Source organism: Sturnus vulgaris, chromosome 11 (assembly GCF_052056855.1).
Source record: "Sturnus vulgaris isolate bStuVul1 chromosome 11, bStuVul1.hap1, whole genome shotgun sequence".
Lineage (NCBI taxonomy): Eukaryota > Metazoa > Chordata > Aves > Passeriformes > Sturnidae > Sturnus > Sturnus vulgaris.
Window position 1 is genome coordinate 11,821,319 of NC_142253.1, and position 26,316 is coordinate 11,847,634.

At 48.6% G+C, this 26,316-nt stretch overlaps 1 protein-coding gene across 2 annotated transcripts in view; it reads right to left on the reverse strand.

Annotated features, from left to right (window-relative positions):
- Positions 1-3,859: 3,859 nt before the first annotated feature.
- NCKIPSD (NCK interacting protein with SH3 domain) overlaps positions 3,860-26,316 on the reverse strand; it is a 51,396-nt gene continuing 28,939 nt past the window's right edge. For both annotated transcript variants that reach the window (XM_014890493.2, XM_088171457.1), the window contains exons 5-13: positions 25,063-25,682; positions 18,846-19,016; positions 17,793-17,879; positions 16,295-16,433; positions 11,053-11,133; positions 9,688-9,816; positions 7,769-7,861; positions 6,074-6,246; positions 3,860-5,513 (exon numbers count right to left, since the gene is read on the reverse strand). In XM_014890493.2, coding sequence (XP_014745979.1) covers positions 5,310-5,513; positions 6,074-6,246; positions 7,769-7,861; positions 9,688-9,816; positions 11,053-11,133; positions 16,295-16,433; positions 17,793-17,879; positions 18,846-19,016; positions 25,063-25,682 — 1,697 coding nt within the window. In that variant the 3' untranslated portion in view covers positions 3,860-5,309. The remainder of the gene's footprint in view (positions 5,514-6,073; positions 6,247-7,768; positions 7,862-9,687; positions 9,817-11,052; positions 11,134-16,294; positions 16,434-17,792; positions 17,880-18,845; positions 19,017-25,062; positions 25,683-26,316) is intronic.

A 26,316-nucleotide genomic window follows, 5' to 3' on the forward strand; every position in this document is an offset into this window, starting at 1 on the left:
CGTGCACACAACACGCACCTGCTGAGCCCACCGAACCGCTGCTGCCGACCCGCTCATGCACCAGGTGCCAGAACGGTCCCCCTGCCACCGCCAGCGTCCCCTGGGCCAGGCTGTGCCCCCGTGCCCGAGGAGAGCCCAGGGGACCGCTGCCCTGCCGCCGACAAGAAGGGCGAGGCAGGCAAAGGCAGCGCTTAGGCAGGGAGCACTGCCATGCCTTGGCAGCCCCACGGGCATCTTCCACTCCCCCGTGCCCATCTGGAAGCAGCACACATTGGGCATCTGCAAGGATGGGCTTTACCGTGTGAATGAGGACGGGCTTCCCTGTGTCCCGCTCTTCCAGGAGGTGCAAGTGGTGTCACACCCCCTGCTACCCCGGCTCCACACCCATGGACACCCAAGTGCACGGCACAAATTTAGCTATCCCACTCTGCTTCCCAGACACAGACCTCAGCTGCCAACACTCACAAGGTGTGGCACCCTCACCAGAGCGAAAGTTGCAGATTTTGCTTCCTATATCCCTAATATTAAAAAAAACCCAACCAACCCTACATTTTTCCAAGGAAAATTCAGTTTGAAACCCTTGCATTATGGTGGTTCATTAATGCATCAGCCTCATAATTTAGTTGTTGGTTTGATTCAATCAACTAATATCTCATCCTGATCCACTGGAGCTCGTAACAGGCTTAAGGTCCTCATTAGTGTTTTACGTGCCATGGTAGAGGGACATCCTTGGCCATGTCCTGGTGAAGGAGAGGGCACATTGGGGCAAATGCTAGGGCAGAAAGAACTGTGCCAGGAAGGAAAATTGAGCAAATCTGGGAGATGGGGGGAGTATAGGATGGTGTAGTGAAGAACAGGGCACACATGGGACACACTGCACCTCCATCCAGTGCACAGCCCAGCTCTAGAGGGGCTGCAAGAGCCTCCTGTGCTGCTGTGCTGGAAGGACTGTTGTTCAGGGTGTGTAGGCTGGAGAGCAGGAGTACCCCCATATCCACACCACAGCCAGGCTAGACATTGCTGGCAGCCTTAGTACAGGCCCTGCATAACTTCCAAAACAAACTCACAAATTACCAGCAGGATGGATTCACTGGAGGTGGCACTCCCCTGCTCAGCTGTCGCTACCAGCACCGCAGGAGCCATGTTTACTCGCCAACACACTCCCACCCCACAGGAAACAGAGCTGTGCAAGGTCCCATCATCCCTTTGCAGAAATCCAAGTGGCTGCTTGGGAGCTGCACGCTATTTTGGACAGCACAGGCCATCTGCACAGCAAGGAGGGCTCACAGGAGATGTGTTGGCTCCATGGCACAGCAGGTCTGGGGACCTCAAGGGAGTCCAGCTGCCACTGTCCTGGTGGTGCCCTCTGCTCCAGCTGTGGCTGGGGCCGTGGCATCCCACATGCTGCTGCCACAGCACTGAATCCTAGTAGCACCAGTGCTTTGCTTCTCTGCTCCATGTTGCAGGGCTCCTGCACTAGCCATGGCCACTACCTCTCACCCAGCTTTGGTTCCACCAATGGTGACAGATGGTCCCCTAGCAATTACTGTTAGTCTAAACGAGGGGGTGGGAAGAGCACACACAGCCCACTGATCAAGGGTTTGACAGCAAGCAGGCTCCCATTCCTAGGGTGGAAACCAAGGAAACACAACATGGGGTCTGCAGCACACCCAGTATGTCCCCAAACCTGGCTAGCCTCATGCAGGGCTGGTAATTCACTCCCACCACCATCACCCCTGCAGAAGCCAAGGCCTGGCCACCACTGGGGAAGCTGCAGGGCTCGTCCTTGCCCTGTTGCTTGTGCTCAGCACGTGTTGTAGGACCATGACGGGAAATACCAGGCAGGCCCTAAAGTGGTAGGCAGTGCATTCAGCCTGTGCCAGAGAGAAGTTCCTCCGGTGCTTACACAGTGCTCAGGGCTGACACCCAGTGAGTGTGGATGTCTAAGCCCCTGGAGAGGCCAACATGTTATTTGTGAACTCCATGGGATGGGTAATCTGCTGTGATTAACTCCTGAACCACCACCTAACACCGCTGGCTTGGGTGGTCCAGCACCAGCACTGGCAGGGCTGTGGCCATACCAACCATACTGTGCTCTTGAAGGATTTATCTTCTCCCCAACAGACCCTTAAAGCATCCACCTGAGCCCTTTCAGTGCTGTTAGGATAATGCCAGAGCAGCCCTAGCCCTGCACACAGCTCACCCAAGAAATCTCATTTAACATAGGGCAGCTCATCACTCATGTACAACAGGAAGATGCTGGCTGGATCATACATCACACCTCCTCAAACTGGGGATGTGCCATCAGGAAACCAAATCAGGAGAGAGGCAATACTTTTTAAAAGTAATGAAGGCTTTCAAGTTTATTTGTTCTAATTACCCAGCTGACAGCTCAGGGAAGGAGGAGAAAATTATCAGGGTATTACTGCCACAAAATAGTTGTAATGGAATCATTCCAGACAATAAAGCAGAAGCGCAGGTCACAGGCAATGTATCACTCCCCCCATGCCAGCCCCCCAACACCTCTCAATGTTGCACCACAATAAAAACACCAATATGAGGAGACACTGCTCTAATTGTGCCTAATTACAGCAAACAATCCTGAGTGTCTCACCTACATGGAGAGCAGCACCTGCTGAGCAGGCTGGGGACAGTGAGTTTACATTCTGCAGTTTGATTCCCTGTGATGGGTGAAGGCCTTTCCTGGGCAGCAGGGGCATCTCTGCCCCTGGACCCCACAGCCAGCTGCCCCCCAGCTCTTCCAGCCCTTGGCTGCAGTGGCAGCAGAGTGGTGGGGCAGAGGGTGTTATGCTACTGTGCAACTGAGATGGGGTGAGCAACCCCGTGGACAGCAATGGCTCAGGGATGCCAATGGAAGCCACCAGCTCTGCAGTCTGGGCTCCTGGCAAGCAGAGTCACAGGTCCTGCCACTGCTGGCACAGCGAAGCCCATCTCTGAGGGCAAGTGCCAAAAGAACATCTCACCACAGCAGCAGGCCATGGGCCAACAACAAGCCCCAGCAGCACTTGGAAGCAAGCTGAGGTTGGCTCAGGGGCAGCTGTGTGCTGCACAGAGCAATGGGGCACAGGAGAGCCACCATGGGGGACACACCAGTAAGCACTGGCAGCCCTTATGTGTCACGACTGACTCAGGTGTGCAAATTGTACACTTCAAGGTCACATGCCTGGGGACTTTGGAGACACGGGCCAAAGAGGCAGGAGCTGGGACAGTCCTGGCCCAAATTCTGCAGGTAGCTGTGTTTGATGTCATCCCTGCATTGGGAGTGGCACAGCTTGCACCTGGCATTTACACCCCTGCCCTGGCAGGGCTGTGCCCATGGCCTGGCTGGCTCCCTTGGCACAGAGCCAGGAGCAGAGACCAGCTTCCTGCTGCCAACAGAGTGCTCTGCCCAATGCCTGCTGTCCCCTCCCACCACAGAACCCCTGCCATCCCAGGCACCGCTGAGGTTTGAGAGCACACATCCACAGCCCAAGCACGATTCATTACATTCAATACTCAGCATTAAACCCTTCCTTGCCCAGAAAGCCAGCTGAGGCTGTGTGGACCTTGTGGGAAGTGAACTGCGAGTCCAGCTCTGCCAAACCTTTCATGTAGAGCAGCGATGCTGGGCAGGCCCCAGGAATGATGGCTGTGCCCCTAGCAAGGGCTGCTGCCCTCCGCCATTCCTTGTCAGCCAGCAGGATGGTAGAAATAGACAAGGCAAGAAGTTGAATGAGGGAAAATGACTGCATTACCCCCATTTACAGATCAGCACCCACTTCTTTGCCTCTGGGCAGCAGGCACCCAACCACCCCTGATGCTTTGGTGCCCCCACAACAGGACTGGGCACTCACAGAAGTCCAGTTTAAGACATTTTTATTCTTCTGCAGGTTACACTTAGTGTTTAAGAAAATACAGGATCCCTTTTGACATTCATACATTTTTACAGGGAAAAAATAGGTTTCTCTACTAGAGTGGTTATTAAGCTTGGGCATTCCCAGGCTGACTTCCTTGCTCCTCCTGGCTGCCAGGCCAACCCTCTCTCTTCTCAAAGCATCACTGCCCCAGTGGCCAGCCCAGGCCTGCAGAGCTTGTGCCATCCCCTCAAGCTAACAAAAAACCAAAAAATTAAAGTAAATACAGTGCCCAGTATTTCCAGTTTCACAGTTCCTACACTGGCTACTGCAAAAGAAGACCTGGGGAGAGGGAGTGACCACACTGTGCACACAAATATCTAAGAGACCCACGTTAGTGTGTGTGACTATCTGGACCAGGGAAGCAGGTTAATCCCATTTGCTAGAAACCTAGAGGAAATAAAAATAAGGGTTCCCCACAATTAGCATAGTCACAAACAGCTACTGGACACCAGGCTCACGCTGCCTCTGAGTGCTGCCATGGGGACAGGGAGGGCAGCGAGGCAGAGCTACTATGAAGCTCAAGGCAAGAAATGCACGCGCTGCACGAACAGAGTGCGCCTGCCCAAGGGCAGCCCCTCTGCTCGAGGCAATGCTGCAACAGAGGTGGCAAGTGGCAGCTCACTTGGCAGGACACGTCTTTGTGCTGTGTCTGGCCAAGGGCTTCCTAAGGGCAGTGTCACCCACGTGGCTCTTACTTCTAGGCTGCCACAGTCTGCAAGAAATTCAGATTTAAACATCACTATAGAAAGCAGATTGAAAAGCAGCTGCTGGGGTAAGACCTCCATGACCCAAGGTGGGCTGCTGCCCAGAGGCAAAGCTGAAGGCTAGGAGGGAGTGAAAGGCTCACTAGACGAGGCGTTAGACAGCGAGCAGCTACTTTCCCTTGGCAGGGCTGCAGCACATTGGCACTAGCAGCAGGAAACAAAACAGATGTTACAAAAGCTTCTTCCAAGCACCAGCGGACTCCACTTGGTCACTGCGGGAAAGAGACGCACATGGAAAAGAAGCGATACTCTAAGGCAAAGGCCTTTCTCTTCAGGACCTCGGGACACCAGTGCAGCTAAACATCTCCCCATGCTGGCTGCTGAGCCTCCACAAGCTCTCTGCCCTTCCCACTAACACCAGGTGCCCAAATAGCTTCTGCTGACTCTTGCAGGCAAACTGCATGCCAGCGCCCACCCTGCTCCGCCTGCCCTGGGCACCAGGCCCCGGGGCACCCCACACCCTCTCTGCCACTGGCGCTTCCAAAGGGCTGGTGAACGCTGTCCCAGCCTTAGGCCTCACACAGAGGGATATAAGATATGAGCTGTACTGGGAGGGAATGGGGACAAAGTGTCAACAAAAGACATAGTCGATCCAAGTGGTTCAAATTCCAGTCCGAGTTGAGGAGCATTAGCTGGTACCAGAAGAGATTTCTGGGAACTCCTTATAAATCTCCAAGATGATCAGTTTCTCCATCTGGCACTGCTGGTCGTCCTCCTCCTCACCCAGGATGCGCTGCAGGATGCCCTGCAGGTCAGCAAGGCGGTGCTGGTGTTGCAGATAGGGCGTGGAGCGGATGATGGCATGCATCAGGGACAGATACTCCATCCTCAGCTGCCAAGTGGGAGGGGAGACAAACCACAGAGCAAAGTGAAAGATTTGAAGTGAGACAAACAAGCATGCCAGCCTCCATTACAGCATGAGCCCAGGAACAGCTGCTGCTGCACCATCAAGCAGAGCTTATCTCCAGAGGCACCTGCTTTTCCTCAAGTATCATTAGTAACTATGGAAAACTCTGCTTTTCCCACAGCAAGAGTGCTGCTCCTCCCCTGCCCTTGAGCACGTGCACATCCCCTGCCTCTTGCAACAGCAAACAAGAGAGATTCCCCCTACTACTACTCACAGAGGGTATCTCTTCCCAAAGGTCCCTAGTCAGAAGTGTGCAGACCACCAGAAGCCTGGCAGATCTTTCTTCACATATGCTGGTGTGCCGGGCAGGATAAATCCTCCCTTCCTCCTCAGCTCCCAAGGCTAATTTAAGCACCCAGAAATGTTGTGCCCACCCCAGAACTCCACTCTTGTCTGCACCAGCAGGCCCTATGAGAGGCCAGGAAAAACACCATTGCTTTGGGACTGTGCTCCCTTCCCCAGTGCCCATGGGCTACTGTGAGCACCTTGTCTCCAGGAGAGAGATCAGCAATCTGCCGCACCAGGATGTCTATCAGGACCATCATGTCAGTGTGATAGAAGATGCTGGCTGTATCTTTGCTGGCAAAGATGTCCTGCAGAAACTTCAGCACTGAGTGTGGTGGCTGAGGCTGATGCTTGAAGATGCAAACTGGATCATCTGGAGGAGGCAGAGAGACTGTGCTGAGTCACATCCTCCCATTGCCCATCTACTCCATGTTCAGTGCACTTGACTCCATTAGACCCTTTGGAGAGGAGGCTGTCCTGCCCTCGGCCAGTCACTCCCTGCCCATGGATAGCTTTTGTACCCGAAGACCTCAGTGCCTTGCACAAAGGTGTGTAATCAGGATGGCAGCTCTGCAGGCTACCAAGATGAGAGCAAACTCATTATGATTATCATTAATCACTGTTTATGTTTCACTGACTATCCCAGGTGAGAGCACATTAGCACACTGCCTCTCAGTGTCTCCCGTTTTTGCTAAATGGCCACCACTCATTTTCTCCCTGGTTTATTAGGAGGGGTCCAATAACCCCTCTGAAAACTCCATCAGAACCTGTACTAAAAACAAGCTTTCACCAGAGACCAGGCTAGTACTGTCCCAGAAGCAAGAAAAGAAACGCTTCCAAGTTTAAATGAGCCACCACATTCTGTTCTCTTGCAAAACACATCTCTGCAGACTCCATCCCTGCTCTGGGCCACGGCAGCTCCCCCAGCAGTTGTCAGGAAGGCAGGCAAAAGAGAAGCATCTTCATTAGGTTGTGGGACCTCTTTTTCTTCTCCCAGCTCCTCACTGTAAGGTGATCTCTGCAGGGAATCTGGCAGGGGAAGAGCTAAACAAAGGCTTTGGGAGGAGGCCAGACAGAGGAGCACCAAGGTACCTGCTGCCCTCAAGCTGATATAGTGCCGAGACGGTGATTTGCAGCCCGAAAGAGAACTAAAGCCAGGGAAAGATGAGCTGCATGCATCACAGGATGGGTTATTTCCAGCAACTTAACAAAATGAGTTCCCTCAGGCAGCAAAGCTCCTGTGCTCTAGAAGGTATTGGAAAGCACAATAGTGGCCTGCAGCACAGGCTGAACGACCTGGCACAGCTCCTTCTGCAGAGATCTTCCAGCAATCTGCTCTGCAACAGCTCTACAAGTACACTGGATTTCACTCCATGCCTGAAGCAGACACAAGGCTAACTCTCTGCTGGCAATTCAGAAATGGAAAGTTCCACTCTAAGCAGCATTTCAGAAGACAAAAACTCCCTCTGCATTTGTCCCCAGGGGCAGATGTTTGCCAGCACAGGCAGAGGTTTGTGTGCCAGCAAACACTGAGTCCTCTGCCTGTCCAAGGACAGAAGTGGCCCAGGACCAGCTTTCCTCCCAGAAAAGAGCTTGCCCATGGCAGCTGGTCCGTGCTCTGAGATGAAGCTGATGTGACCCAGAAGTATGGAAATGGAAGCCACTCCTCTCTCCATAGATGCCATTAGCCATTACCTTATTCCTTGTGCAGCTCCATCCTCAGCAATGCAGACTGTCACTCTCACAAACTCACCAGGAAGCAGCACAGCCTAAGGTGACACCTCCTCAGCTACCTGCATTCCTGACATCCTATCCCGTAAGGAGCATGGGGCTTGTCTCCCCAGTCATCTATGTGCACTCTCTGCCAGGCATGTAACAGTGCCACACACACTCACCTCCTCTGTTCAGCAGCAGCAGCAGCTTCTCTGTGAAAGTCTTGACATTGGAGTGCTTGCTTATTGTAGTCATGATCACACTGTGTTCTGGAACTAAGGGAGAAACCTGTTCAGCATCTCCCTTTGTCTCCTGAAGACCATCATAATAAAAACAAATAATGGCTGTCTCCAATTTCACATCAGTACTCTGGGGAGCTTTGGGGAACCACAGTTTATCAGGGCTACAAAAAGTTTCAGGCTACAGAGTGGGTAGGCAAGGAGAGAGAAGGAGAAATAAATCTGGAAACAGCACATAAAACACTTGCAACTTGGTGCTTTTTCCATATATCTAATTAATATGTGGGTTCCCACCTTGCCAGCCAAACACTGGGAAACTACCTTACAAAGGCTTTATGTTGTCAAACATTACCTCTGGTCACAACTGTCTGCAGCCAAGGGCTCCATTCTTTGGTACCTTCTTACTTCCTATCAGCAGTCCCCTTGTGGAGCTTAGAGTATTACAAGTTCTCTTTAGAAGGGTCCCAGGAGCATCCCAGAAAAGTTTTTCTCAGCACTCAGCACTGTGCTGTGCAAGAGTACAGGCTGGTTCTAGGAACTGTCCCCTTGCCTGCTCTGGGAGTGATTTGCTGTAAAATACATTTACCCTAGCATAGCTTATGTGTGTGTGTGTGTGAGTGTGCACACGCAATCACATAAACAGCACAGTATGGTTATTTCTGTGGCCTGTAATACTTCACAGGCTGCAAAGTGTTTCAGGATCCTGAAGGGTGTCAACATAACATGCCCTTAGGAGAGTTTTTGAACTAATGCTGCACCACTGAAATGCATGAGAGATTAATCTTGCAGACATAGGGATAAAAAAATTCAATCCACCAATAAGCAACGTGAACATCATTTAAAATGTTCTTAGCATCAGAGAACAAGTCACTGCTCTTGGCTATGCCCCAGGTGGGCAATAATCCCCAGAAACACAGTGCCTGTCATGCATTACTGCCTAATTACTGCAACCAGCAAGGACATGGAAGGGTTAATGAATGAAAGCAGCAGAGATATACTTAATCAGTCTCTGTGCAATCAACTTTCACATGAAATTAGAAACTTTCACATAAATTTTAATGATGCATAACCCAAAATACCAGGTAAATTACTGGACATATCATTGCTACTTTATTCTCCCCTCTCTCCAAAAAAATCAAGGATAACGTCATGAAGCAGAACAAGGGTAAGTAATTAACTAAAGACAATTGGAGCAATAGGAGATTGGGTTAAGGAATGGCCTCTCTTAGCAGGACCTGGAACTACACTCCAATCTTCCAACAGGCTTCAAAATGTGCAGGCAGAGGGAAGGAAGATGCTCTTCCCTAAGGACCTGATCTGCTGACTGTCCTCATGGAGCTCAGCAGGGCACGGAGGACACAGAACAAGGACAAAGAGGGGAGAGCACAGTTCAGGCCAGTGCTGAAGGGCCTGGCCTCAACAACTTGGCACTGAATGATCTTCAGGCAGTGTGGACAGGGAAGCAGATGCTTTGCCAAGACCCGCAGAAGGCAGAGGACTTTTGTTCTGAATTGGTATCGAGAAATGCCCACTGAAGCATCTTCTCTCCCAAGTCACCTGTGCCTATAAATGAACCCCACTCATGCTCTGCAAGTACAGCCCAACAACTCTTTAGATTGGGCACCATAGAAGCCCAGTGACAAATCCACTGAGCTGCCCAGAGCTGCAGGGCAGGGACTCTCAGACCATTTTTTCCTCTAGGGTTTTGCATCATATTTAAGCACAGTGTAGTGCCAGAGACTAGGAGAGCTGGTTGATAGTTATAGCAACATCAAGACTCAGAAAGATTCTCCCTCCCCATCTTTCACACTCTCACTCTAGACCACTGAAAACCTGCCAAGGCAGAACAACACCAGTTTAACCTGGAATGTGGAGATTGAAGGCCAGAAGGACGTTGACAAACAAGTCAGGCAGCTGGTCAGTGGTGTCTGAGGGCAGCCCATCCTCAATCACATCCAGCAGGAACTGCACAAACTGAGAGTTGAGATGTTCTGCACAAGGAGAAAGGGGCATTTACAGCACAGTGAAAATAAACCAAACAACAAGGGACCATCCAAGTCACTTCTCTGTTCTTTTATGCTTAAAAACCATTAGTGGAGTGCTAGTGTCAGCCTCCAGGGAATGAAGGGCTCTTCAAGTGGACTAGACAGACCACTGAAGCATCTTTGTGTGAGACACAGTGCAGGCGATTACTGAAATTTGGTACCCCAACTGGCAGGTTTTTTTGAGTAAACAAAACACCAAATCCTGCTCTAGCTGTTGCAGAACCAATGCCACTAGTGAAGGCTTCAAAGCAGGAAGAGATTGGTATTCTTGACCACTGGTTTAATTAATCTCTTTTTAAAAAAACCTAATAATCTAGATCATTAGTAATAACCCACTTTTTAATTCAGCTATTAGGAAAGCTAAGGAGCTTATGGAAATAGGTCCACCTGCAGGAAATAACTGCCAGGGTTACACAAAGAGAGAAAAACAAGAGGTGCAGAGGCTCATTCCAGTCTCTACTGCACCAGTTTAAATCTTGTACAGGTTTACCTGGTGTTAAGGTTAAGTTGCTGATGAGATACTTATAAAAATCTCTACTGCATTTCTAGGAAAATTAAACCCAGAATTTCCCAAATACAACATAGCCTTGGGAAGAAGTGGACAGGGCTCTCTGGCTGAAATGAAAGGACAGAGGATAAAACAAGGAGAATATTTGCACTTTGTTATTGACTGCAATACCCTTAATCATCTCCACTTTCCCTAAAAGCCTGAACTACAGAGGGCTGTACTATCCTGCTAGAAGAGAGACCAGAAAGAGGCCACATTATGCAGCTGACAGCCTTTTAGTGGGTGTTTGTGCAAGGATCTGGGATCTCAGCCTCATCAGCAGACAATCTCCAAAGCAAGTAAGAGGTCTGTGCTTTTACACAGAGGTAAAAGAGGTCAGAGGTAAAACAAAATGCCATTTAGTCACAGGGATGGGCAAATCCATGTCACTTGCAGTATGACATTCAGTACTCCATTGCTCTAACCCAGATTTATGCTTCTCTTTGGAAATCTGGCATCTCAGCCCAGTGCTTCAGCTGCCAGGGTTTATTGATAAAGAACAGATCCTACTCTTGCTGGGCCTTCCACTGAGCTGTCCCCCACCTTCACCATCAGGAAAAGTCCCTTCCCCATGTCTGCCAGCGTGCCCCAGACATTCCACCACCAGCTCTGCAATGAACACAACCCACTCTTACCATAGTGGTGATATGGCAGGGGCTCCCCCATGGAGAACATCATGGCCAGCACCAGTGCAGAGTAACACATCTTTTGATGATCTGCAAGAAAAGGTCTTGTCATTAGTTCTTCTGCAGCTGGGAAGTCACACATTAAATACAGGCATTTAATACTGATTAGCCCACTCCTCATTCTTGTATTGACTGAGCAGTAAGGGTGTTTTTCCCCATTTTAGCACACCACACGCCTTCTGTGCCGTGTGTTTCCAAAGCAATTTAAAAATAATCATAACAAGAGTCCTCTATTTTTTTCCCTCCACTTCAGAGAATCTAGGCAAACTTGCTCTGAATAATTAAAAACCTCCCCTGCACAGTCCCAGGACACATCCCATAGTTATGTAATTATTGAACCCAGAAAAAGCATCCATCTGGCCAGCTCAAAATACTGCCTGTTCCAACCAACACCACCCCCAGACAGCCATGCTGCTTGTTACCATCTCTGCACTGCTCTACTTTTGCTACCTCAGCTCTGCCTGAAGGTATAAAAGGTCCCTGGGGAGACCAGATCACTGCTCAGGCTGTGCATCTGCCCTCCTCCCAGGCCACACGTCTCCAGCACTGATACATCCCACAGCCTGCTAGTCCAACACAATTTTCGCTGGCAGCAGCTGTATGTGAATGCTCTAAAGAACCCCTGTCAGTGTCTCTCCTGAATTTTAATTAATGGATACCTCTCAATAGAAATTTGCAGAACAAAAAAAAGTCATGGAATAAGATCTGTGCCCTCATCAAATGTAGCCTCTGTCCAGTTCAGCAAGTCTGAAGGCAATAGGAAAATTAGTATTATTACATACAGGTTACCACACACACTAGCTAAATAAAGTTCACCTACATGTGCCAGAAAGAGCCCTGGGGCACAAGGAAACTGAAGGTGTAATTATGAAAAACTGACCAAAACTAGTTTTCATCAGAGGAGAAAAAGGCCCCTTCAGTCTATGATGCTTTTCCTGGCCATACTGCTGCCCTGCACAATACACACCAGCTCCAAACCCTTTAAGATATTTCACTTCTTCATGAACAAATCAACCCATCTCTAAGCATCTGCACCCTGCAGTTTGGCTTCGACAGCACAGGCTGATGCCTTCACTGTCACCACTTACTCCTGGACTTGGCCAGAGGACTTGCAACATTTAGCACCTCTCAGGTTTACTGTCAAGCATGGGGGACAAAATGCTACTGAGTCATTCCAGCCCCGTGCACCCTGGAAAGTCAGCTCTGTCAGCAAAGCCTCTCCACTCAAGGCACAGAAACACTGTCACAGTTCCACATGACACCTCAGTTTTCAATCAGCAAGTACTTGGAGTAAAAATAGATAATTTGCAGCTTAACCAGATACTACAGTACGAACAAGATTAAGAGTTTGTAGACCATGTGGCAGCAAAGGAAGGCTGAGAACTGCTGTTTACTCTCAGTAAACAGAGAGGAAGGATATTTAATGACTTAAATGTAATTTGTACTTCTTATATAAGAAGTTCTCAGCTCTAAGGTGACAGTGATGCCAAAGCACACTGTAGCAGAAAAGGGATCTGACAAACTGTTCACCACATGATTTCTTCATTCTTTCCCCCATGGCTACAGGAGCTGGGTCTCAGAGGCAGGACACTGCAGTAGGAGCTGCTGTTCTCATGTTTCCATTTTCTCTCATCGCATCAGGAGCAATGAAATAAAATGAGAGCCAGAAGCCAGTAATAAACATGGCAGTAGCAAATATGGAGGAACAGACTAGAGATGGGAGGGAGGAGACTAGTTTTATATCTCCTTGGTCCATCTGCCATTAACTGATATCCATTCATCTTGGCTGACAGTAGTCTACATGACTAGGAGGAAAATCTTGTTGTATTTCCCTAAAGATGACAAATCAAAGAATGCTGAAACCAGCCAGAAACCTGAACTTGGGGCAAATCCAGATGAACCCAGGACACTCACTCTACATAGGCTCTAAGTTTTTGGGAGTGTCCCAGCTGCAGTAAGACAAGACTCCAAGACTCACCACACTGAAGAACACAGTAACCATCAGTCAAAACACTGACAGTGTTGTTTTGGCTTTTTTTAACTTACAGAGCAGTGCCAGTGGCTGTCAGAAATTAAACAGTATCAATGCAGCTCTCCTGAAGCAGAGGGACTGCTGACGACAGACTGATAAGTATCGCTGAAGTAACCATGACAGGAGAGACACAGCTGTTTACTTACCAGCCTGCATTGCTAAACTCCACTGAGATAGTGGTGAGAAACTGCAATCATGTATGAAAAACATTTCTCAGAGGCCTTAGAAAACCTTGCTTCCACCTTCTAAACACAGCAGTGTGAAATGTGGGCACTGGGAGCAGACACAATTGTCTATGACTGAAGGGAGAAGAGCCTGACAGCTGACTTGCATGTAAACTGTGCTGCAACAAGGGAGAAAGTCATGATTACAGACTGGATTATCCCTGTCTGTTTTCTTTGGAATTGTTCTGGCTAATTCTGTCTTGCAGTGGCTTATTAGAAGGTATTCTAACATGGACAGATGTGCAGGCCAGCTGCAGCAGAGGGAAGGAGCTGTCCAGCAGCAATAAGACCCAAACATCTGCATAAGAACTGGCCAGCAGCCAACATGCCTGCATCAGTCCCAGGGTAAAGTCCTTCTCACCAAAGGCACCCAGCATCCACAGACAGAGCTGCTGCCTCAGCTGCTCTTCAATAATAAGCCAGGAGGGATCCCACAGAGCTGCAGCAGCCAGTTCCACACTCCCAGTTGTGTAGTGTTGGCACTGACTGCTCTGGCTCCAGTCACCCACAGAAGGGATTAGCTATTCCACAGCATGTCACGGATCAGCTGCTATTCCCCAGTTTTCAGTACCAAAATAAGCTCAAGTCATTCTAGATTCAAGGTCATATTTTCACACAAGCTTGCCATTTGCTGGCAGCACATGAAGCAGTAAAGCACCAGAGTGGCAGGAGGGAACTGCTAATGCCCTGAAACACCTCTGAAGGACAGACACATTTGGGCCAAGGGTGGTTACCCCCTGCAGCCCCACTGTGAAGGCTGAGAGGACTGGATGATGCACAGATGTCATTGCACAAATGCCTATCATAAAGCTTAGCAAAAGGAAAGCAGCACAGGATGAGGACACTAATTTGTGAGGCTCCTGTATCCACACAGTGGTCTGTCAGTAAAGGAGGACGGAAAAAGCTTTTCATCCTCCAGCTGGACCACCTTACAGCAAGGAGGGAAAAAACCCTCACCTTGAGATGATGCTAGGGAAAGGGAGATGCTGCAGAGCTGCAGGTTGGCAGCTCTGAGGACACAGCAGGGCCACTTCTCACCCACTTCTTCTGCCATACTTTTAGGACTCCAAAGCAGAGCTAAGACTTGCTGAAAGACAGATCTGCTCCAGCCTAAGTACTACCTGAAGAGGTGTGTAGAAGTGACATAGGTCAGAGATCAAAGCTCCATACCCACCAAGAGGCTGAATCAGCTGTGCTGTCTGGGATGACACAGCCCCAGGCAAAACACAGCATCACTGCAACCATGAAAGGAGTAAGAAGGGCGACCACCCCACTCTGCCTGCACAAAGATAGCTCAGGAACAGGGCAGGAGACAGAAGTCTATTTGGGAAGGTGCACAGGATGCTCATTTGGAGACAGTCTTTGTGAATGAATGATGGAGGCACAATAAAGTTTATTTTTGGCAGCACAAAATCAGGAGAAATGTTGCTGCAGGAGCATAGTCACAGTCCCATAACCAAGTAGCATTTGCTTCTTGGGCAGTAAAACCTCAGCCTGGAGAAGATGCTTCTCAGGCATAACCAGATTAAACATCAAGAGTGCAGTAAGTTCACAGCACAGAATTTAAAAGCAGCAGTAACAAAAGAGCCAACACAGGAGTAATACCTGCAGTCTCACAGCACCAGCCCTTCGCCCAGCCCTGAAATTCCACCCTCCTCTTCTCTGAAATGCTTGCACTTCAAAGCATCTAAGCAGAGACAAGTGCTAAGCCTTCTGCAACAGGCTTGATTTTCATCTCCCATAGCCCTTTCCAGGCACGAGATGAGCCCTATTAATGCTGCCCATCACAGTCAGGTTGGCCGTCTGTGGTGGGATGCTGGGGACAGGAATATCTATGATGCAGGTTCAAAGTGATCATCTAGGACATTTACTTGGCTCACATGAAATGGATGGGACAGTCCCTGTTCTCTGCAGACCTGTCAACCCCTACACAGTCTCATCACCAAATTATACCCCTCCACAGCTCCATGACACCCATAACAAACTAACAGACTGCAACCAGGGCAGCAAGGCTGCAAACACCAGGCTCTTCTGATTTGATCCAAGTGGTCACTCAACAACTACTCTAATTGTGCATCACAATTAGCACAAGACAGTGGATTTTCCATGTCCTTTTAAGAGAAATATGCCACTGCCACCACTGGTGGCCTACAGGTTGGCTTCAAAATGGGGAGCAAAACTATGACTGTCCAGAACCATGCATATGTGGGGAGCTGGAAGGTAACACCAGGGGAGTATTACTACATGTTTACCTTACTCTTGGGCTTTTTCACAGCATCTGCTTCTGGCTGCTCAGAAATAAAGGACACTGGGCTAAGCAGGAGCTCTAAGGGCACAAAGGACATTCCTATTAGTAGCAAGGACAGGTCATCCTAACAAATGGGGGAGTGTGAAGTAGAAAGAATATGAGGGCAAAGCCTGATCATGGAAAGCAAAGAGCTGGGAAAACCTGGGCCATGGCACTATCCTGCAGAAAACCAGGAGTGCAATGCTAACAACAGCACTACCATCTCTCTTGGCACTTTAACCAGCACACATCTCATTCACCACAATGAAACACCACAAAAATTTGGTCTAGAATGCTGGAAAAAACTCCTTAAGAAACTGCAGAGATCTTCCTTGAGATCTGCAGGTCTCTCTTGTCAGCATTATGAAACAAAACTTAAAACGTGTTTTAAGATATCTACAAGAAGTGACACAGATTATTAATGGCATGTTCAAGAGCTGGAGGGCCTGGCACTGTTGGACTGAAACATCCCTTCCTGTGCATTCCCCAGTTACAGCTGTAATAACCTGAATAACTTTAAAACCAGACACCATTCCCCCCGAGCACTGGGCATGTAGAGCAGCCAGGCAATGGGGGGCCACGCTGCTGCTGCAAATCATGTAATGGGAAGACATTCCCAGGGCTGTGGGAACAGCAGCTCTGGCTCACCCTGTGTGTGAGTCTGCATGTCCCGGGCCAGCTCCATCGGCAGCACAGAATTCACAAGCGTTGAGATAACAGCAGCATCCAAGTTGCACATGGCTCCAAAGCACTTCAACAGCAGCAGGCGCAGTGGCACCCTGTGTTCCTGCAAAACCAATTTGTTAGATCAAACCGTGTCCTAGAGGAGGGCTCCCTCTGAGGCAGAGACACAGCTTCTAGAAGTTCCTGTTGTAGGGAACTTCCCAGGGTGACATGAACCCAGAAGCTCTAAAAGCTTTTAACAACAGTACAGGAATCACTTTACAATAACGTTCACAACTGGCTGGCTACGGGTTGTTGGCATGTGTCGTCTGTGGCAGCCAGAGCTCAGATCTGAGATGTCCCACATCATCCACTAAATCTGGTAACACACCAACCCATACATGTCCCCAGCAAAGAGTCTGAATGTGCTGGTAGCCAGGATTCTCTGAGCATACTAAGGTTTTGTGAACACCGCTCTGACTAAGGTTTCCTGACAAGGTAACATTTGCAAGCTCTCTTCAGAAAGTTTTGGGACATGTAAGGATTCCAGCAAAGACGATGCTCAGCTAGCACCTCCCATGCTAGAGCTCTGATACTGAGCTAACCTGCATACTCCACCCTCAGCCAACAACTCCAGGGTTCAGAGAACACAAGTGAGCTGAGCCCTGGCACCGGGCATGGCAGCAGCCAGGACAAGTCACCCAACCTACCCTCCTTGGTCAAGCCTCCTTGAAATTTTGGTCAGAGAAGAGCAGGCAGTGAAAGTCAGCAGGCTCTGTTATGCCCAGCCTGCCTTCCTGCTACTCTCAGCTATGCTACAGCTCCCTGATGCTGAGACCTGGGTTCAGACACAGAAGTGCCAGATGAAAGCAAAATGCCAGAAGACTTGATGTGCTGTAGCTGGGGACTTAGGGACAAGATGGGGACAAGTTTTTACTCCCACAGGGTCCTACAACAGAACATTCCAGGAAGGAGAGGGGCAAAGCAACACTACATAGGTGTTTAAGGCAAAACTTCCATTCTTCCTCTAAATACTGATTTCCTTCCTCACTCCCAAGGCTTCTACTCATTACCTACTTTCCTAAGCAAAGTTATTTACTAATGCACAGGAGTGCATCAATTAAAAGAAGAGCAATCACAGCCTGTCAGATCTCCCAAGGCATCCTCTGAAATCCTTCCTCTAGATACCAGTGATGCCAATGCTGTCCCTCAACAGGCCAGTAAAAGCAGCAAGCTTTACCCTTGCCAAGTGCTAGCTACTGCTTCAAAGTCTACAGCATCCTCTACTCTTTCACACAACTTTCATGCATAGCATGTCAATGCACATTGACATTAACCAGCACTCAAAAGGAATATGCTGCAATTTCAGTGAGACTACAGAACTGCCATATCCAAGGGAAACATATATATTCATTGTACCAACCCTGCTCTTTTGCATCTTCAGGGAAATCTTAAAAAGATTTGGTGCATTCTGCCACCTTACCATCTGATAATACGCCACAAGGGACAGGACAGATTCAAACTCATTCTTCTTGCACATTTTCTTGCAAACTTCTGGGTCTGCATCTGTCTGGAAGAAGGAATGGACAAGTAACCCAGTGACACATCAAAGCAGAAGGTGCCTGCTGCAGGGACCTCGAGGGAGTCCGCTTGCTTTCAGATCTCAGTAGCCCAAACATCTCACTAAGAAACTGAAGGCAGAGCACAGAAACAGGTCAAGAACCATCACCCTTCACCATCAAAGTGGATTCTTGAAAAACACCTCTGCCATAGAGCACGTCTCAGGCTGAAAGTATCTAAAACACGACCCAAACAGCTCCTGATTGAGAGCATCACACAGTTACACAGGGCAGCACCAGCACTGCTCCCATCCTGAGAAGTACATCTCCTCCCACCCCTAAGTTATGAGGAAATGGTTGCACAAAACCCCACTCAGACTTGCCCTGCAGGACCACAGCAAGGCAGCACAGGCTGTATGCAGTGTGACAGTAATCCCACTGCTGCTCACTATGGGCATGTTCCTCTCCTATATGCACAGATGTGTGAGATGATTTATACTTTCTCACAAAAAGAGCTTTAAAGCTCACTTTCAAGGCAACCAAAAAATATTCTTTCTATTTAATGAGCTTAACCCCACAGGTGCCTCCCAGCAATAGAGGATATCTTAAGTGGAAGATGTTTTAAATGGGCTTAGGAGTGCAGCAACCCTCCCCAGAGACTTCCAGATTTTCTGTGGGAGGTTGAGTTTTTTGGAGGTGAGGGTTTATACCCTCTTGTGATAGGTAAATACCAAAACTACCATGAACACCTCAGTAACACTTTTCGGGACAGCTTTGTAAGGTGGAATGGAGAGTAAAGCAGCTCAAGTGCATTGCAGAGCCCACAGAGAAGAGCAGGGCTTACTGACAGTAAAGGATGCACAAGAAACCTGTGGCCCTAAAATAGCAGATCCAGTGGCAACACAGGGGTGAAGGAGGTCAAAAAAAGGAACTTTACCAGTGCTGTCTGCTCTGCCTGTAAAGAGGAATTTACTCACCAGGATGCGAAGCAGCTCCTCCAGGTAGCAGCAGATGACATTCTCATCCTCGTAGAGAGCCCAGCTGCGCTGCTGAGCATCATCCTTGTGCCTGGCCAGATCTGCAAAGATCACCTCCAGCCGCTGCTCGTCGTGGCAGATCTGGCCCGAGGGCAGCCCTGCACTCAGGTTCTGCACGACAGCAAAACCACTGGTTAGTGGGGCCCTGACAGCTGGCTGTTGTTTGGGTGCCCGTTTCCTGCTATCTTGTCTCACGACTGGCAGCTGACCTCATTCAGTCAAGAGCTGGCAGTACAAAACCAGTAAGTTTATGACACGTTACTTCAGATCTCATAATTTTGGAGCCTCTACCCTCTGTAGATTCTGGAAATCATCCTGAGAATGGGAAAACCAGCCTAGTATGAGCCAGGACCACTTCCAGGCAGCAGGTGAGCATCCCCATATGTCCTGGACAGCAGACCACCACACTGCACAGCTACCTCAAGGCAGGAGAAGTTCCCTCTGCTGCCCACTCCCTCCAGTCTGAAATGTTTGGATTCTTGGCTCAAGAGCAGGGACTTGTATGGTGCTCTCCATGCCAGCTGCCCTAGGCCTGGATCCTCTGCAGCAAGAACAGGAACCAATTCATCATGAGCTACTTTGGTTTTGCTTCACTCTAAACAGCAGAGCTCCACTGTTCACCGCAGCTCTGGAGTGTGTAGCCACTCAGTAAATCTTACTGAACACATTCCTTTCTCAAACTGCTGTCAACTGCATCCCCACCACTTCTGCCTCATAAACAACCTTTGCCATGAAGATCTCACTCTTCAGTTGCCTTTCCTTTGCTCTTCCTCTCCTTCAAGAAAGAGGGGAGTGGTGAGGCAGCATTTAATCCACCCAAATTAGGGATTTAGGATAAGCCTCTAGGACCTAAGTATATCACATGAATCACTTGGTTTCCTGAAAGCAAGGCAAGAAGGCGGGGGGGTGCTCAGTACATGGAACTGAGCTGACCACAGGTGATAAGCTCAGGCACCATTGAGAGGTAAAGATTAATTTGTGAAAGAGCTTAAATTATATACACGAGGGTTTGGCAGCAGTGACAACAAGCAGCAGGAGATCAGCGAGGGGGAAGAGAACCAAGCTGAGAAATTCAAACAGAGAAAATCCACTCACTGAGACCAAATTCCTAACAATTTTTGAAGGCTGTCTTACCACATGCAGCAACAAGTCATGATCACTCAGTGAGAAAAGGCCTTTATAACTTACCAGCCAGATATCTCCTGGAATCTCAGAGAAGACTCAGTCCTTCCAACAGGCTGGCTGTGCAGGCAGGGACAGTAAGCCTTTAGGCAGACTTGACTTTGGGAGCAGAGCAGACAGATTTTGTACGGAGACATGAGCCCATATCTTGTGCCAGTTGTGACACCCACACGTGGATGGCCAAGTGCAGGAGCTGCACCTTTCCTGCCTATCTCCCACCCTCCAGCCCTCTCTGGGGAAACCACTCCATGTTTAACAGTAATATCTTGCCTGCTTTATTGGAGACAGAATTGTTAGTAATTTCCTTTGGGATATGAATTAATTTAGGACTTCAAGCTCATGTTTCAGTTACAAAAGAAAGAAGTTTTCTTGTTGCTGCTTCTTACATAATTTTTGTCAGGTAGGCAATGAAGGAAGAAGCATGCAGGTTTAACACAAGCCTCTGTACACTCCTGAAATTTTGGGAAGCTGTGGGTGGCCTAGCAGAAAAGCAGGTAGCCAGCTGTGAGAGAGCACAACAGCTTTCAGGAGCTGAGTACAAGCATGAGAATTTCCCTCTGATGGTGATTTATCAGAAGCAAATACATTAAGAGACTCACTTCATCTCACCATCTCCCTGCTTCTCCTTAGGAGGACCGACAGCACTGCAGTGTCACCTGCATGCCCTCAAGTGTCCCAGCTGCTTGGGAGAAGGTTCTCCATTACGTGCCTTACTCACATCCTCCTCACTGCAGCACTGCAAGGCCAGTCCTAACTCAATCCACTGCTGGGACTCTTTTTGGGTGATCATTTTAATGAGTATTCATTATAATGATCATTCTATTCAGCCTCTTACCACTAATCTACTTTCTCCAATCCTTCATCTGCAGCCCTTAATGGCTCCACTGAGCATCAAGCTTGGATGGACTTGGATGAGATCAATCCATTAACAAGCTCTTCCATCTGACCATGTAACTACACCTCACACTCAGTGCACTTTCAGCACCATTCTCAGCCTTCCCATCACCAGGGTCAGGTCCCTGCTTATTAAACATCTTGGCAGCTACTATAACCTGCAGCATCATCATATGGTCATTTCCAGGAATCTGCTGGAGAGCCCATAAGCAGGAGGAGGTTTCAGTATTTCTAACAATGTCACTTTGCATTATCTTGCTGCTTCATATAGTTCCCTGCCCCCAGCCCAGCAGAACAAGCTGCTACAGGGATTTCATTCTTTCTGAGCAGCCCAAAATCATTTCGGAAACTTTATCATACCCACACTGCTCAGAGGTGGCCACACCTGCCATGCAAACCCAGCTGCTGTCCTGGCCATTTCTTCTTTTCCCACTCCCATGCCTCACTCCCCCCAACCCCCCAGCAAGTGCAGTGGATCACCAGTACCATGGGGTACACACATCTTCCTTCCAGATGAGACCCAAAATCACATAGCAGGTTTTCAGACACATTTCATGGTGAGTGCTCTGGGAATTCCTCCATTCTCTGGGATGCAAACCATTCCCACATTAGCCACAGAAACAAGACAGCCAGCACTGGTCCCAACATGCACACTGCCAGGCTCCTCAGCAGCTGCTAAATGAGATGAAACATGGTGCAAGAGAGACGCCTGACTTCAGCTGAGCCAAATGTCCCAGGGCAGGCCTTTCACACACACTTTGTCAGCAGCAGCAGGTCTGGTCCCAGCTACATCCAGGGCAGGTCAGCTCTGCAAGGAGGCAATGTCAGCCATGCAGACCTGTGGGTGTCACAGGGAGAGAGCAGCACTTGGATTTCAATCCCACGTCAGCTATGCCTTGGGAAGGTCTCTGCAGCCTTCACTGTTCAGGAGTGGGACCATCTATAGCTGAGCCAGGATGGCTGCCTGCAGATTCTGCCACAGACCTTCATAAAGGCTCTACCAGAAATTACCGAGGAAAAGGCCTGCCTAGGCACTAAGGCATTCCTCCCGCCCTCCAGATTCCCTTTTGTTACACTATTTCACTGAGGAGGAGGCCTTCTAACAGCCCAGCCAAAGCACTCGGCCTTGAAAGCACTCACCCTGCTGACCTTGCCTCGTCTCTGGTGAGTATGGGAACAGAGCTCCCCTGGGAAGAAGCTGAGCCCAGAGCAGCCTTTGTGTCTTGTCAAAAGTAAGTCTCCTTTAAGCAAAGCTTAATCAATGTACGAACAGAAAGGCAGCTTCAAGGGAAGGAGAGGATTTCAGGCACATTAGCCATGAGGTTTTTCAGAGCTTGTTGAGGACAACAGGTGCTGGTGATGGGCAGCTGGGAGCAGGTCACAGCCCAGCACTACAAGGGAAACTTCCTCCAGAAACACATCACCTCCCACACCAACTTTCTGACTAGTTCCTCCATGCCTGACACATCCAAGAATAGTTTGACCCCACTCAGCAGCCTGGGCTCAACTAGAAGACCAATCTACATTGCACATCTTTGTCAGCAGTTTTCAAGCTTAAATTTAAGCCAACCAGAAGATGGGTCTGAGTCACAACTACAGCACAGCAATTCAATTTTAATAACAAGCAGGTAAGTGGTTTCTGAGTTCTCCCTCTCAAGGTGCAACTAGCTTGAGCATTGGGCATTTTTGGTTGTCTCACATTACGTTTAACAAATATGCAAAACTCAACCTCCTTAGACATAACATCTACTGTACACGACATCCCCTCCTCTCAGAACAGGAGATAATCCAACCGAGCTGAAGGCAATCAAACATCACCAAAACCTACTAATCCAAGTGAATCTCTAGAAGCCCAAAAACCAGGGAGCATCCTTACATATGTCCAAATTTCCAACAAGTTCCCACGGAAGCCAGATCCAGTTTAGACAGTCAGTGCAACGCTACCTTTGAAAAGAGGTTTCAATCCCTTTGTGCATCTTACCCAGTCACTGTGACATTTATCAGGAGCTAGCTCATGGAGAAGAAGAGGGACCATTTCCATGGCCAGGCCAAATGCTAACATAAGGAAGCCAACCTGGCAGGTTTGCTCCTGCAGATCAGGGTTCCCCAAATAGTATGGTACCTCTGAAGGATCTTTCCTAAGATGTGAGCTCCTTAGCACCCTCCTTGTCTCTGCTGTTCCCCCAACTTAGTCTTACATTACTTCTCAAAAAGCAGCAGCAGGATGCTGTCCCTGCATCTTTTATTCTCTATAAAACCACATGCCTGTACAGACTCCAAGCTGGAAGAGCAGCAAGGTAAATAAGATGGAAGTGCTATTCAACCTTCACAAGGCACTGGGGATAGAAATAAGGTAATGGATTCTGGAATTGATTTAGTAAACCAGTGAGCTGACTTTAAATTAAGACTGGAATAGGAATAGAAAGGATATAACTAATTAAAGAACATGATACAAAAGGTTGAAGCAGGTATGGTATTTACTATGAGCAGACCAAAGCTTTAAATTAAAGCTGATCTCTCACTCTGTTTCAGGGAGTCAAACAAAAACCTTGAAAAATATGCAGGAGATGAGCTACCCATGTATTTGCATGGACTGGGGAGTAGAGGGATTTCAGAAGCTACAAATTAAAGAAAAAATTTCTTGACCTAGAACTGACAACTCAGCAAGAATCCTACACAGAAACCCCTGAGACTGTGGAAGAATTTGGTTTAATGAACAATACAAAGTTAACAATAATAATTTATGTCACTAAACCCCACTAGCAAAGCTACAGCAGTGCAGCCACCCCAAAAGTACACGTGACCACCCTTCCAACTGTTAGAGCTGGTTTTCTACACCAGGTGAGCAACCTCACCTGGGACCAGGCCCCCACATACCAGCAGAGCTATATCATCTGTGTGGGACACTGAGAAAAAATGCACACCAGATCCACAATATTTACATCAGAGCACAGTGGAAGCCCATCCAGGCTCTCCTTCTGAAATCAGTACTGCTCAAGATAGGTATGATGAGGTATTATGAGATGGGACAGAATCTTCTGCAGTGTCTCCATACATTACTGGTCATTTTAAAATCCCACAGATGTCCTAGATGACAGATATCATATAAGTTACCAGAAGATCCATACTCCTCCCTGCACCAGCATCACTTTTTCCCATCCTTTTCAGGCTGGTCTGCAACAATGGCCATGAAATTGAGGCTTTCAAATCTCCTCTGCAGAAACATGGCACTAAATAACTTCCATGGAATTAAGCTTATTGTATCCTGAGTACAGGTATTAATGATAAAAGTAATATTCAAATCTTGGACAAGATGCAAATACCAGAAAACTGAACTTTGCAGCATGCAAGACAGAGACAGAACGTTTGCCTGAAACAGCTAAATTTTTTTCTAAATCTAGATCACATATTCACAGGGCATTGTTATTGGAGAAGGAAGCAATTAACCACCGGGTTATGGCCACAAATAGAGACTTGATGATTGCTTATAGGACTCTCTGTTCAGTACAAACAGTCAACCAGATTATGATTTGATGTAAAATTTGAATGTCATTAGTTCTCCATATTCAAATATCTCCAAACTGTTCATTATAATCTTGCCATTAGCAATGGAATTCCAATCTCAGAAGTTGATATGATGCGCACTTCTCAGGGCTGCACTGAGCAAGTGGGAGCTGAAATTTATTATCCCTCCAGCTAAAGCAGAGGGCTGCCCAGGTGCACTTCACCATTTCAACGACTGATGCAGAAGGAGAAATATAGCATTATTTTGACATAAGGTTTATTTAGAACAAGCTCAAGATAATGCTCCAACTCAAAGTTATGTAGTACATCTGCAGCTCATCTGGGGAATAAACTCACCTGTTTTTCACTTCTCTGCTAGCAGTACTAGGACCTGGCTTAAACCCCTTAAACCGTGGTTCCCCTGGCTGGACATTTACCCCCATCTAGCACTTTTCCATTTGGGATCTCACTGCATTTCTCATCCCAAACATCAGGAGCTCATTGAGCTCACACCACCTTATCCCTGATGCTCGGAGGTGATGTGCAGCAGTCCCCGCTCCAGCCTCACACACATTACCTTACTCTCCACCACGGAGATGAGGATCTGCTCCATGATGCTGCTGGTTGCAGGGACAGAGGTCTGGATGTGGCCGATGACAATGCCAATGGCCACACGGGACAGCTCGTAGCTCAGGTGGGTGTTCCTGCGCACCAGCTCGATCAGTTCGGCACCAATTGTCTTGGGCACGGAGGCCACCAGGCCACTGGGTTCTGCTGCCTCCACCCCAGCTGCCTTCTTATCCTCCAGGCAGAGGCTGCTGAAGGCATCCAGGCTTGCAGGGGGGCCCGGGGCAGTTTTCTTTACCTGAGAAGTCTTCTCCCCATCCACATTGTGGGACCTCTGGGTCCCCCCTTCAGCTGGCGGTGCTGGGGCAACTCTCTTGGACTGGGGAGATTTGCTGGTATCCTTTGGGGAAGTCCCATAACGGGAATGGGTCACGGAGCCGCTGTCCAAATTGCGTGTGATGGTGGTGTGGACACTGCGGCTCGGGACAGGGGGGGGAGTGTTGGCAGGGCTGGAGGTGGCTGTTGGGAGAGCGGTCTCGGATACAGAAGAAGCAGTGTACAAGGTATCCAGGGATGTCGTGCTTATAGAGGAGGCACTAGAGGCTGACCCAGGAATAATTTCAACGGCATCTGAAAGGGAACAATTAAACATGCTTAGCAACAGCATCAAAGGAAAAGAGAAAAAAACCAAATTGCTACAGCACAGTCCATTAAAAGGCTCATTGTGCATTCGACCAGAGCAGTTTAACTCCTCTTCCTGCCTCACTTATCTCAAAGCAAAATTGTACCAGTTCTCTCTGGAGCATTCCCATACAATCCCCTCTTTAGAAAGGGGAAAGCTACTCTGCTGAGATGAATACCTTTCAAAGGGCTTAGTGTTTTACACAGGGGAAGGGAGGGAGAGATGGACAGAACTAAGGGACAGAAAAGTCTTTCCCCCTTGGGTTAGGCTTTTTCTGTGTTAAGGACGTAACCCCTCACTTTTGAAAGATGGTGCCTCAGAACTGCAAGACACAGAAGGCTTCACACACAAGCCTGCACCTCCCTCTTGCACAGACCTCACAGTTAGCACTAACAGTGGAGGAAACACTTGATTGACAACCTCTTTAGTCCCTCCCTTTCAGCACTCTCCACCATTTGATCACGAGCCCTGCAGTCCTGCTAGCACCTGCTGATTTCACTAGCCTCCACACTATCTGCTCTACTGTATTTCTCCCTCCACTTCTAGTTTTGACTAGCTCTAGCAGTAGGAGTCCCACCTTCC